Source organism: Medicago truncatula, chromosome 4 (assembly GCF_003473485.1).
Source record: "Medicago truncatula cultivar Jemalong A17 chromosome 4, MtrunA17r5.0-ANR, whole genome shotgun sequence".
NCBI classification, from domain to species: Eukaryota; Viridiplantae; Streptophyta; class Magnoliopsida; order Fabales; family Fabaceae; genus Medicago; species Medicago truncatula.
In genome coordinates, this window is record NC_053045.1 from 15,778,203 (window position 1) to 15,791,687 (window position 13,485).

The following is a 13,485-nucleotide window of genomic DNA, read 5'->3' on the forward strand; positions in this document are numbered from 1 at the left end:
AGGAACACTAGAAGCATCAGTAACCTATATCACAAAAAATTGAAAATTGCAGATAAAGATTAGTATTAAATCAAGAGTATTGCTAAATGGTTCGAACCACCACATGCGAAATTCAACGAATTGTGTAACTCAAACACAAAACCAACATTGTTTTCATAAACAGGTAATTATATAAATCCCATGTTCTCTTAAATCAATGAAGCAACTTGTATTTTTATATGAAGATTAGAAAATTCAAAAGTACCTGTCTAGAAACTTGCATTATCTCATTCACATCTTCTCCAGAAAATCAACTTTGAATCAAAGTCATGACATTTGCTAACAAGCCCTCCATAGTCTTAACTCTATCACGCAGCTCTTCATTTTCAGACAAATCAACCTTTGATTTTTTAGATTTAGGTAACTTTCCCATACATCGCACGCGCCCCTTCTTTGCAGCTCCTTGTACTTTAGAAAATATGTCATCCTTCCAAGACATAGAACCCTGATTGTTTTGAGTTGATTGAGATGTTCCATCTTCATTACTATCTTTTTTTAGTTCTTCCTGAAACCCAAAACATAATTAAAAACAGTTGGCAATCAAGCATGAAAAGGCACGAGAGTTTCTTGGCGCTGCTATTAATACACAAGCAGTTGGCAAAACATAGTGACAAAAATATTTACTCAAGCATTTAATTTGTTGATCTTGTTGCTAACATGCTAAAGCACCTAAACTATATTTTATAAGCCACACAACAAACAATACTCTACTCACTCATGGTTTTCCATATCTCACCAAATCATAATTACTACAAGAAATCAAACAACAGCAAGATATCAAACTTTCAAATGGTATAACAGGGATTCGATTCAAAATTCAGAAAAACAGAGAATCATTATGCGTTCCAAAAATGTTAGATGCTTACAATCATTCTTGCAGCTTTTTCATTGACAATTGACCCATCTTTACGTGTGCGAGTTTCAATGTAAATATCTTGACGTCCAGGCATCACTCCTTTTCCCTTTTTCATCTAAAAACTAAACAAACAGGTTATATGTTTATTGTTTTTAAATACAACTCATCCAATGAAAAATACAAAAATCAAACCTTTTCATCAATAAATTTTGGGAGACTTTTTGTCCCCATACAATGGACATCCTGATACTTGGCACGATTTTGTTTATTGATTGTGCTCGCTTTCTACAATTGGTATAAAATATTAGTCATAATAATATGCATTTTAGTGTATTACGTATAATATGTATGACTTAGACTTACTTTTGCTTCATCAGAGAACCAATATTCAACCAATCCAGGATATTGAACTTCGTCAATCCTAGCATCACGTAACTCAATTCCAGATACAATTTCATCTACTGTTTTACTTGGGTCAAATCCAGTTGCCTTTAAATCACCCTTCCATTGTCTCCATTTTTCATTCAAATCAGATTTTATCATTTCTCGCAATTCATCGGTTATTGGAGGAACAAACTCAAATCGTTTCTACACATTGAGAGATGTTAAATAAAAAATGTAAGTTATATTACAAATTCTGATACACAAATAATTAAAAAACTTGCAAACTTAATACCTCTATTTGTTTCAGCATCGCTTTTTTATTATCTGAGGGCATATCTTTCCAAGTTTTGATGTTGATGGGTGCATATTGAGACCTTCTAACAATACTACCTAAGTAACGAGTAAAAGCTGTCCCTTCATCACCAATTGGTCGTCCAAAGTTATCCAACTTAACAATTATGAAATCATCCTCCATTTCCCATATATCTAACATTCTTGTTGGACCTCTACGTCGTTTAGGTCCTACATCCACAAGTAAAAGGAAAGACATAATAACATAAAAACAAATTCAAAGAATTAACATAAACAAACAAAATAGAAAATGGTATATAATATTTATACCTTCCACAATACGTTCTTCTTCTTCAGCTTCTATGTTAGAAGGAATGGAGTGAGATTCTACAGACTCAGGCATGACACTTTCTGTATGACTAGGACTAGAACCAGTTTCTGCACCATTACTTCCTTGCACATTGGTTGAGTTTGAATTAGTGGGAATGGACTGTCTTCCTTCATTACTATTTTCTCGATGCCCAATACTCAATTTCCTTCTTTTAGCCATTGCTGCTCTAAATATGAAAATATTTTTAAAATAATCTCAACTCAATATATTAGCACACAAAGTAATATTAAGATGTCCATAAAGCATCATAACTAAGTAACTGTAATATGAGTTACAAACAGGGAAGAACAAATGCAGCTCAGTTTCAACACTAACACCTAGCATCTCTACCTCTCTCATTAATTGTTTCAACTTTCTGTTAACATTCAAACTATATGCGTCATTTGATTCACACCTAGTTCCAAATGGTATAACATAAATAAATGACATGTAAATTAAAAGTAATGTGGGGCTAAATATAGCAAATGAAAATTCATGAAAATATGTGAATGAGTTACAACTGTTGATTTGGCCATAATTGCTTCAGTCTCGCTACTTCGCTGTTTGTCTTTTTAACCATTTTTTTTTACATATGTCTTTAGTTCATCATTGTCATTACTTTTCACAGAACCTCTCTTTATATTTTCTTAAATGGAAAACTAAGTTAAATCAAGATCTTCGATGACTTATGAGGATAAGCTAAAAACAGCTTACGAACATGTCATAAGCTGTTTTTAGAAGTTTTTGCCAAACAACAGTCTTACAAAACTATTAGTTCTTGCCAAAATCAAGTTATATTGCTTTTGCATAAACTATTAGCTATTTTAATAGCCTATCTTCGATGACTTATGAGAATAACCTGAAAACAACTTATGAACATGTCATAAGCTGTTTTGATAAGTTCTTGCCAAATAACAGTCTCACAACACTTATGCCAGTATATAAGAGCAAATACATCAACCCAAACACTCCCCAAACCTACTAAAAATAAAATAACTTTTCATTAAAATAATTGTTGCTACTGTGTAAAAATAAACAAATCAAAACAAATCAAAAAATCAACACAAATCAAAAAATAAACCTACTAACTTTCCTTGAAAGATAATTGTTACTATCATACTAAAAACATAATCAAAACAAATCAAAAAATCAAGTGAAAATAGTGAAAACCTAATAACCGAATTTTGTCCTTTGATGACTTATAGAAAGTAAAAACAGAAGAAACGTGAAAATTGATGGCTTACAGGATCTCATTTGCTTTGAGACAGAGGGATTTGACTTCAGATTCTTTCAGTTGATCTTCAAGGAATTCGATTTGGGTGTGAAAAGTGTTGCAATTTGGGAACGGGGAAGAACAAGAGAGGATGAGGTTTCAATCAGGGAAGAAAAGGTGAGGTTTTGATTTGGCCATTTCAGGATTTGGAAGAGTGAGATTTTGATTTGGATTCTGAAATGGGTGAAGAATGAAATGGGTGAAGAATGAAACCGTGTTCTGGAATGGGAAGAGTTGGGTTTTTTTTTTGTTTTTATTAGAGTTTTTTTTTTATATATTTTCAATTTAGAGGTGGGAAAAATTGAAAAAAGCGGGATCTTTCCCGGTCTATAGTTTTCATTTGGCGCGCTCTCTTGTATTACTTTTTATATCTTTTTTTTTAAGATACCTATACCTACGGCCACTTCCGTAGGTAAAACATATCAATACCTACAGATTTTCGTCCGTCACTATAAACCTCCGTAGGTATATGGCAATTTTCTTGTAGTGGTAGGTGAAAGCCACACCAAATATCTGCTATAGATTTACATGATCATCTAAATGCTACATCCAGTATTTACCTCATGTAAGTCTTGATATGTCATAATTTTGTCTTGTCAGTGGCGGAGATTGATCGATATCCATAATCTAGTTTTTCTAATAACATTTATAGAGTGAAAAGTAAACTAGTCCTCGAAATCATAAGCATCAATCAAATTTTTTTATCCCTATTGTTAGAGGCTATGTTGTGATATGTTACATGTCATGATTCACATTGATCCCATATCAATGTTAGCTCAAGGACAAAATTTTGAGTGATCACAATTGTTCAAATATATATAACATACAGACTGTAGTCATCCTAGATTTCCCCTCATCACTATCACCCTAGGATAAGTGATTATACTGATATGTCTCATACATTTGTATTATGTACCAGTTTTCATGATGATTGTACATAGACTATGTTCTATTATATTATGTACTTTTTAGGTAGTAATTTAATTTAGACAATATTTGTGTAGTAATTTAATGTTTTCAGTACTAAGTTTAGTGCTCCTATAAATATTCTAGACAAACTTATTTTGGGTATTAAACCAAATATCCAGTATATATTAAGTATTATTAGTCGTCAACTATGAAATATATATCATTAATAATATAAAAACTAAATAAAAATTGAATAAATAAATTTATTTACATTATAGAAACTAGCGGAAAGATGGGCACTAACGCATGTAATTATTTTTATTATGTTTGTTTGTATAATTTTGATTAAATTTTTAAATATTAATGGAAACTATTGATATATTGATTTATAAACAAAATATTGTCAAGACATGACAAAATCATTTTTGAACTCAACATATTTTAGTTTGCCTGCATAATTCATCAACATATATATTCATATAATAATTCATCAATCATGAACACCATCATATAACATCATATTCATCAACATATACATTTATATAATAATTCAGCAATCATGAACAACATCATATAACATCATATTCATTAACATATACATTCATATAATAATTCATCAATTAAAGATATTCACGTCAAACCAAGATAGATTCATCACAACATAGGTTAAATACTCTTAAACACCTTAATTGAACTCATAGTACACAAGCTTTAAAGTTTGGAGACAATCCATAAGTTTTGGGTTGACCTAGAAATAGTTATGCGGAATTTTCATAAAATTTCACTAAGACCTCCATGGAGTATTTTCATCATAACTCAAAAACCAAAAATCATTTTCAAGTCAAACCAACGCCACTGGAAAGCTAACACAATTATCTACAACTTTCATGTTTACACCAAAACCCAATTCAAAGTGAAAAGGGGTGACAAATAGTGAAATATGAAGGATCTGGTTCACAAAAAATTGTGTCACGTTTTTATGCCCAGAACCAATGAACTTTCGGCCAACAAAATTGTGCCATGCTTGCAAAATCGTGACACGTTTTGACAGCATCAGGTCCAGAAATCAGCTTTTCCAAAAGTGCGATTTTCACCATTTCGCGCGTAAAATTCAAACCGTTAATCGGATTTTGATGTCGTTTTCGCATACACGCTCCTGACACTTGGCTCTATCATAATCTACAGAAATTTCGAGTCTCAACTGTAACGCTCTAATCTTTATTTTATTATTTTTGATTATGTGGAGTCTTATATATGATTTTTGGTGATTTATGTGGTATGTTTATTTTATTATATGGTTTATTTTTATTAATAAATTAGAATAAGTGGGGAAGATAATTAATTAGAGTTTTGGGGGTTATGTTAGAATTTAATAGAATTAAGGGGGAGTAAATAGAATAGAGAGGAGTTAGGAAAGGAGTTAAGAAAGAAAGAAAAGTCAGAAAACGTTTTTACGTATAACTGTCAGTTTTTGGGAGAAAAGGAGAGAAGAGCAAGGAGAGCCAAGGTTGTCATTTTCTGTGCTGATTTTTCTGCAAAACTAAGGTAAGGGTGAGGTTTACCGCAATTGTATAGGTTCTGGATTCTGATTTTGTTTTTAACAGGTTTATGTGAGAATTGGGAGAAGTTAGGTTTTGTTAAATTAATGGGTTTTGAGAGTAGGGATTGTGTTTTTGATGTTAGAAATGAGTTCTGAGTGCATATAACCTTTCATTGCATATCTGTAAACTGATTTGGGGAGTGAATTGGAGGAAAATGGGATTTTTGGGAAAAACCTGCATTTTGCCCGTACAGAAGTTCATCGCTCGCCTCGCGAGTAGCCTTGCTCGCCAAGGCGAGTGAGAAACTTCATGGCTCGCCTCGCGAGTGAGACAACTCGCCATGGCGAGTACCCTTGAGAAAATCTGGATTTTTGGAGTGTTTTTATAAGCCGTAAGTTGGGTAGTTTTATGTATCTACATGATTTTAATGATGACTGGAGCAAGTTTTAGGTTAAAAAGATGAATAGGGAGCTTAGAATTGATGATTTAGTGAGAAAAATGTCAAAACTCCCGAGAGCACCATATTTCTGTTCGCCTCGAGTTCGCCTTGAACTCGCCATGGCGAGTACCCTTTTTCCTGAGCTCGCCATAGCGAGCAGATGTGCTCGCGAGGCGAGTTGTCCAGGATTTGTTGGATTATTTTCTGTTGTTGATGGTTGATTTATCTTGTTGATTAAGCATGACTTGTATGTTGGTGTATTGTTCTGGGTGTTCTAATTTGGTTGTGATGAATGGATGCTGGCTGGATGTATGCTTTTATTTAATTAAGTTATATATGAATGTTGTAAATTGGAGTGGTGAGTCATATACATATAAATGCATTGTTTGGATTGTATGTAGATATACACAGGTGGGTCAGTTGCATAAGCATAACAGTGGGAGAGCTTCGGCTCTGGAATGCCTTGTCGTTCAAAGTGGTGGAGCACTAGTTGCTCAAAGTGGTGTTAGTGGTGAGGATTATGTCCTGAAAATGAATGCTTTAACCATTCTACAGCGGTGAGGGCTACGGTCCTGATTTTGGTACCACATGCATGGGTGTTGTTAGAGGAGTCTTAGTGGAGTGGTGATGAGTTGCATGAGTCGTTGAGTGGGTTACTAATTACCATTGTTGATGATATATGAAAATGATGATATTTATATATTGATGAATTATATGATAGGGTGTTAGATTCAAATGATGCATTCTTTATCTATATTATTGTTGTGAATCTCACCCCCTTCTGCTTGAAAATGTTGCCCTTCCTATGGATAACTTGCAGGTGATCTTGAGTAGTTGGTGGTGGCTCAAAGTGTCTAGGGCTCTGATACGTGGGATGGGATTTATTGTTTAATTTCTTTCCTATGTATCAATTTTTGGAACATGCTGATGTAGCCCTTTTGTTAGTTGTTGAATTATTATGTTGAGGCCTTTGCGCCAAGATTTATTGTTGGATAATGGTGTTCAATGTTGAAGAATATTCCGCTGCAAATTAATGAAGTTTTAGGAAGGATGTTTATTAAATAGTTTATATTCTATTTAAGGAATTTTGAAAAGTTGTGTGACATGCCGTTTTGGTGATAAACTCTGATATTATATTTATTATTAAAGTGATTTTGGGAAACGGGGTGTTACATCAACCATCCCAAGAATCATTTTCCCAAACCTCAAATAATCCCTTATTTTCAAGGGGAAGACCAAGGCTATATATTGAACCTAGGTTCTTAGTTTTTAGATGTACCAGTCAGTAGCACTTTAAGCTTATATCTGACCTAGTTTAAATATTTGCTTTGTGAGAGTGTGGTTGTACTAGGGCCATGGGTGAGAGTGAGAGAAGTCTATGTGTTGTAAAAAAATTCACATAGTAATAATTCTTTGGTTGTCGGTTTAGACAACGGTTGCGTTTTTTCTCTGGTTTTGGAGTTTCCACGTTATATATTCTTGTGTTGTGATTGTGTTTATTTTTCTTCTTCAGCCCTGTTATTTCCTAACAATGGTGAACCTGAAAGAATGCAACATTAGCTTCCTAGACATTTTAAGGAAATTCAAAACCACATTAAAGAAGATAAAGACTATTACTGAAAAGAAAAAGGACGGACAAAAATAGAAAAACAAATATTAAACGTAAGCAAGTAATGAAAAAACATAAAAGTTCTTACAACAATTTCCTATTTGAACTTGAAATACTTACATTGTGTTTAAAGTTTCAACAGAGATGAATTCAGAAGGCTAAGCATTTTAGATAAATTCAATTCATAATATCAGTTAATTCCTTCGTTATATCTAAGTTTCAATCATAAATGGGATAATATGTATAAGTTTAGCCTCCATTCAATGTATGAAACATCCAACAGATATGTTCCAAAGTAGCGCGCGTGCACACACACCTCCTTAGATGTCCCATTACCTGGTTTCTTCATAGCAGAATGACCCTTACCCCTAAGAATATAATTTTATCTCATAAATTATCCACATTTATCCACTTCATTACATCAAAATCCGTCTTTTAAATATTCAAATGCTTCTCGGAACAAAATCAACAATAAAAAGTTGATCATTTGAAACAATCAACTTAAGAATTCTCTCCCAAAACCCATTCGAAAGCATTGCCCCAAAATAGTTATCTCAAACTCATCACTCATAATCACTTACGATTTCTCCTCGCCCTCACAAATAATCCAACAACAAGTCATTCACTTCCTATAGTACTCTATTGAGTGTTGGTTCAACACAACTTTATGGATAACTCAACTCCTTCACCAACAACTGCCGATACTCAACTACCTTCACCAACAACTGCTTATACTGGAACTTATCAATCCTTTCGTCCCTCATAAGGTCCCTATCAATCTTCTGGTCCCTCAACTAATCCTTCAGGTAGTAGTCAAAAGGAACACTCATTACTTGAAATGCTGATCGACACTGATCGCAGAATGTCAGCATTACTTGAAAACAAGGGAGTGAAATGAGAGTTCCTTCTAACTACTACCTGATGGCCTGGTTGAGGGACTAGAAGATTGATAACGACCAGAAGATTGATAAGGACCCGCTGAGGGAACAGGGTATTGATAAGGTCAAGTATAAGCAATTGTCGGTGAAGGTAGGGGAGTATAGGCAGTTGTTGGTGAAGGTAGTTGAGTTATCCCATAAAGTTGTGTTGAACCAACACTCAATGGAGTACTAGAAGGAAGTACATGACTTGCTGTTGGATTCTAGGTGAGGGTGAGGGTGAGGAGAATTGGTAAGTGATTATGAGTGATGGGTTTGAGAGAACTATTTTGGGGAAGTGTTTTGGGATCAATTTTGGGAGATAATACTTAAGTTAATGGTTTCAAATAACCAACTTTTTATTGTTGATTTTGTTCCTAAGAAGCATTTGAATATTTACAAGATGGATTTTGATGCAATTAAAAGGACTCAGGTAGATGATTTAGGAGATAAGGCTAATATACAAAGTGATAAATAAAAATTAACAAAGTTTATTCCAAACATAATATACAAAATAAGTCTCTCTCCCTTCAAATTCAATTGCATCTATTTTTCATCATTCATTCAAGCATTCATTCACGGTAAACACATTTCGCGTCATCCAAATAGAATGCAAAGTGTGAACAATGGCGGCAATAAAAATGTCTGAAACCTAAGAAGAGCAAGGAACCGGAACACAAGATAGAAGAGAGGATGCTGAAACTGCATTGATAGGGCGCCACAACTTCAAATTCAACCAACTCCAAATGTCAACCGCAAATGGGAATCCAAAAAACAAGTGCGCAGAGCATTCATCCTGAGACATACAAAGAGAGCAAACAGAAACAATATAACAACCTCTACGCTTCAAATTTTCATCTGTTGGCAACTTGTAATGCATCAGGCGCCAAAAGATAAAGGAATGCGAGGGAGGAATACAAGGCTTTCAGATTGTCGCAACCCCAATCAATAGGAAGTGGAGGAGGATATAAAAATCTGAAAGCATCCTTGGCCGACAACAAACCGTCAGGTGAATGAGCCTAGACAAACTGATCAGGAAAAGACACGGAGGATCGTGATCTCAGATACCTGTGTGGCAACAGTACACTACTACACATATGACCTTTTGCAACATCTTATATGTGACATTTTTTAAAAAGTGTTACATCACTACAACAATTATTTTCAATATTATAAAAATAACATTTAAACTACAGTTTTATTTCACCCAAAAAAGGTTTTTTAATACTATTTAATTAGTTTAACTTTTATAGATTTATAGAACTTTATTTTTCATTTCAGATATCTCTCTCAGAGAATCACTTTTCTCAGAAGGGCTTTATCCCAAAATCGCTTAGTCAAAATTGCTTAATCAAAATCTCTTCATGACATCTCCTCATCAGTTTCAATTCAATCACTCTCACATCTTCATCACAATCGCTCCTCTTCGCAATCCCTTCATTGAAATTGTTCTAATTATTGTACGTAGAATTATCCCGCACGAACGCAGGAAGCTTAATCTGACCATTACGAATAGCCATGTGAACTGTCTCAAACAAAACTCCACCGAAATCTGCAAAGTATCAACTAAGGGAGCACCTAACTAGTTGTCCGTCCAAAAATTAATCTTCTCCCCATTACCGACAATCCAAACTGAATTATCCAGCACCATGCCAACCATAGATTTCATGCCCAACCAAACCGACGATCTGAAATAATGAGTAATAGGCCGCCAATAAGAGAAATACCGAGAACGAAGGAGACATTCCCATTGGGAGTCCTCTGTCCTCATGTATGCAATTCAAACTAAATTTCATGTGCCTCATATTACATCTTGTCAAGATTTTACCCTAAAAGAAAAGCAAGCGAGAATATTCTATATACTTACGTGTACATATGTATATGCATTTATATGTCATGCAATCATTCCTAGATACAAACTAAATTCCATCCTTCCAAGACCTTAATTACCCTAAAAGAAAAGCAAGAGAGAAACTAGTGTGTGTGTATTGATACATACTGATCTCATCTTTCTCATTTTTCCTTCTAGCACATGATTATCTATAGAAATTGAGAATGAAACATATGATTTTCATTAACTTTTGGGTTAATAGTGTTTTTCACACCTGTAATATATGTCATTTTCTGTTTTCTCCCTATAAAATTTTCGGTTTGATTTGCACCCTTGTAAAAAATTTATTTTCCGGAAAACACCCCCTAATAGGCCATTTTCAGATTTTTTTTTTTTCAAGAAATTTTGGTTTTTAAATGGCCTATTAAGGGTGTTTTCCGAAAAATAAAAATTTTATGAGGATGAAAATCAAACCGAAAATTTTATAGGAGCGAAAACTGAGGGAGTATCAATTTAAAAAATCTAGCATCACATTTTGAAATAAATTGTTTTGCACACTACCATTTATAAGAGTTACAACGAAATCCTTTAAATAATCTCTACGATATATATTGTTAATCTCTTTCAAACTCATGATTTATAGATTAGTTTTTTTTATTTGATGATGATGACCAAATGAATATATTGGATTGCCATATTCTCCTTCATATGTGACATGTAGAGGTCTAAGGTCATTAACTGGTGTTAACTATGCATATGGGTCATGTGGAATTTTGACATAAAGTGCACATATGCTTGTAAGACTTTTGCTTCCCCTTTTTGGTTTCCCTATTATTGTAATGCTTGAAATATTTATGCTTGTAAGATTTTCTTTCTCTATTTTTGCTTCCTTACTTCATATCTTGCTATGCTTTTAATATTTATAGCTGACTTTTTTCATTTTTTATGTTATTTTGTTTCATAATTTTTATTACTCACCATTTTCCACAAGCCTATGAAAGTTGGACAAATAATGACGATGACACTAATTATTCTTTTATGGTTTGAGAAAAAAAACTAACAAAAGAATTAATATACTAACATTCATGATTAAAAAAATATATATTTTTTTAAAATAGTTTCATATGAGATTTGAACTTCTTATCGTGAAGTGACAAAGTCAAGTTCTAACAATTAATCTTACACCTCATGGATTATAATCATCAAAATGGTGAATGAGGTGCAACATTGGGTACTTTTTGTGACAAATATATTTAGTTGATTACATATGATTATGGTTAAGTATATAGGGTCGATAGGCTTCGTGCATATAAACAAACAAACAAACAATTATTTCCTTAAAAAAAAAAAAACAAACAATTATTGTTTATGTTCAAGACTTTGGCAATCCCACAAATCATTAATTGATATTATTTTAATTTCTACACAAATTTATTTTGGAAATAACATAACAAATATCCATATCCAGTATATATTAATTATTATTAGTCACCAACTATGAAATATAAATCATTCCCTAAAAAAAATGAAATATATATCATTAATGAGATAAATTTTTTGAATAAATTAATTAATTTATTTACTTAACATGTTTAGAAGGGCAGTTAAGAGTGATTTGGCCAGCAATGTTAGATATCCAACTGAATTATGTGACCATCTAAGGAAATCAATATTTATAATTTCTGCAGGAAGCAATGATTCCATAAACAATATCTTCCACCTCGGTTTTGTGGCAGTAACAAGCACTACAAACTACGCCTTTTGTTGAACACCTCATAGAAATTTTTTCTCAAAAACTTAAAATTTGAAACTCATCTCTTATACAAAGATTTAAATTGCATTAGCCTAATGCAATTACAAACTTTGTACAATAGGTGAGTTTGTACTTTAAGTTGTTGCGAAAAAATTTCTATGAGGTGTTCAACAAAAGGCGCATGTTAGTAGTGCTTGTAACTGTCACAAAACCGAGGTTGAAGATGGTTGTTTATAGAATCATTCCTTCCTGCATAAATTATAAATATTGATTTCCTTAGATGGTCAGATAACTCAGTTAGATATCTAACATTGCTGACCAAACCACTCTTAATTGTCCTTACGATGAGGTTAAATTGTTTTGTCAAAGTTACTCAGTTGCTCTGCAAAATCGCGAAATTTATGTTAAGTAAATAAACTTTATTCAATTTTTATCTTTTTTTTATAAATTAATTTAAGTTTGTTATTATTATGAGAATTGAGAGTTTTCATTTAATTATTATTTAGTAATTCAACTAGTATTAGTCATCAGATAAAGTCAAATGTATTTGGTCCAACTTTAAACCAAATATATTTGATTTTTTTTATTAAAAATTAAGTAAATTTTTATATTTAAAATATAATAAATACTTTTATTCATGTGTGTGTGTGTGTGTGTGAATATTTGTTTTTTTTTTTATAATGTTATTTTATGGAAGATATTATTTTGAGCATTGAAGGGTTTGTTTGTTAGTTAATACTTCATCCAATTGTAGTCATAAGAGAATGTCAAATGCATTTGAGCCAAATTTAGACAAAATACATTTGAATTTTTTTTTACTTAAATTTAAAATTGAGGGAGTATTTATTATTATTAAAAAGATATTACAAACCTAGTTTTTAAAAGATTAATTTCTATACACTAATAGTGTAAATTTTTTCTACATATGTATGTATTCAATTAAGTCATAATGTTATGTGAAATTTTAGTTCATGAAATATCTCAATGAATATCATAATTTTCTAGGGTTTTTTATTTTTCAGAAGTACAAAGTCATAAAACATGGTTGAAAAAATCAAATTATTATTAATTAAAATGACACTAATGAACACCATGTGATAATTTGCAGCAGCATCAATCCAAAAACAAACAACAAGCTACCTCGTGACATCTTTAAAAAAAATAAATCAATATTTGAACTATGAAAAACTGAGTTGTATAACTCATTTTCTTTTCATAACTAAATCAAGGAAAGCAAATACAAAATTCTAGTTTTATTTATGACATCTACATT

At 32.4% G+C, this 13,485-nt stretch overlaps 1 protein-coding gene across 1 annotated transcript; it reads right to left on the minus strand.

The window, feature by feature from the left end:
- Positions 1–250: 250 nt before the first annotated feature.
- On the minus strand, positions 251–2,220 carry LOC120580043 (uncharacterized). Its single transcript, XM_039832976.1, has 6 exons — positions 1,901–2,220; positions 1,572–1,801; positions 1,259–1,483; positions 1,088–1,180; positions 906–1,010; positions 251–544 (listed from the first exon to the last, which is right to left on the minus strand). Exons 1-6 carry the CDS (start codon positions 2,118–2,120, stop codon positions 290–292), a joined length of 1,128 nt encoding a protein of 375 aa, XP_039688910.1. The 5' UTR covers positions 2,121–2,220; the 3' UTR covers positions 251–289.
- Between the last annotated feature and the right edge of the window lie 11,265 nt (positions 2,221–13,485).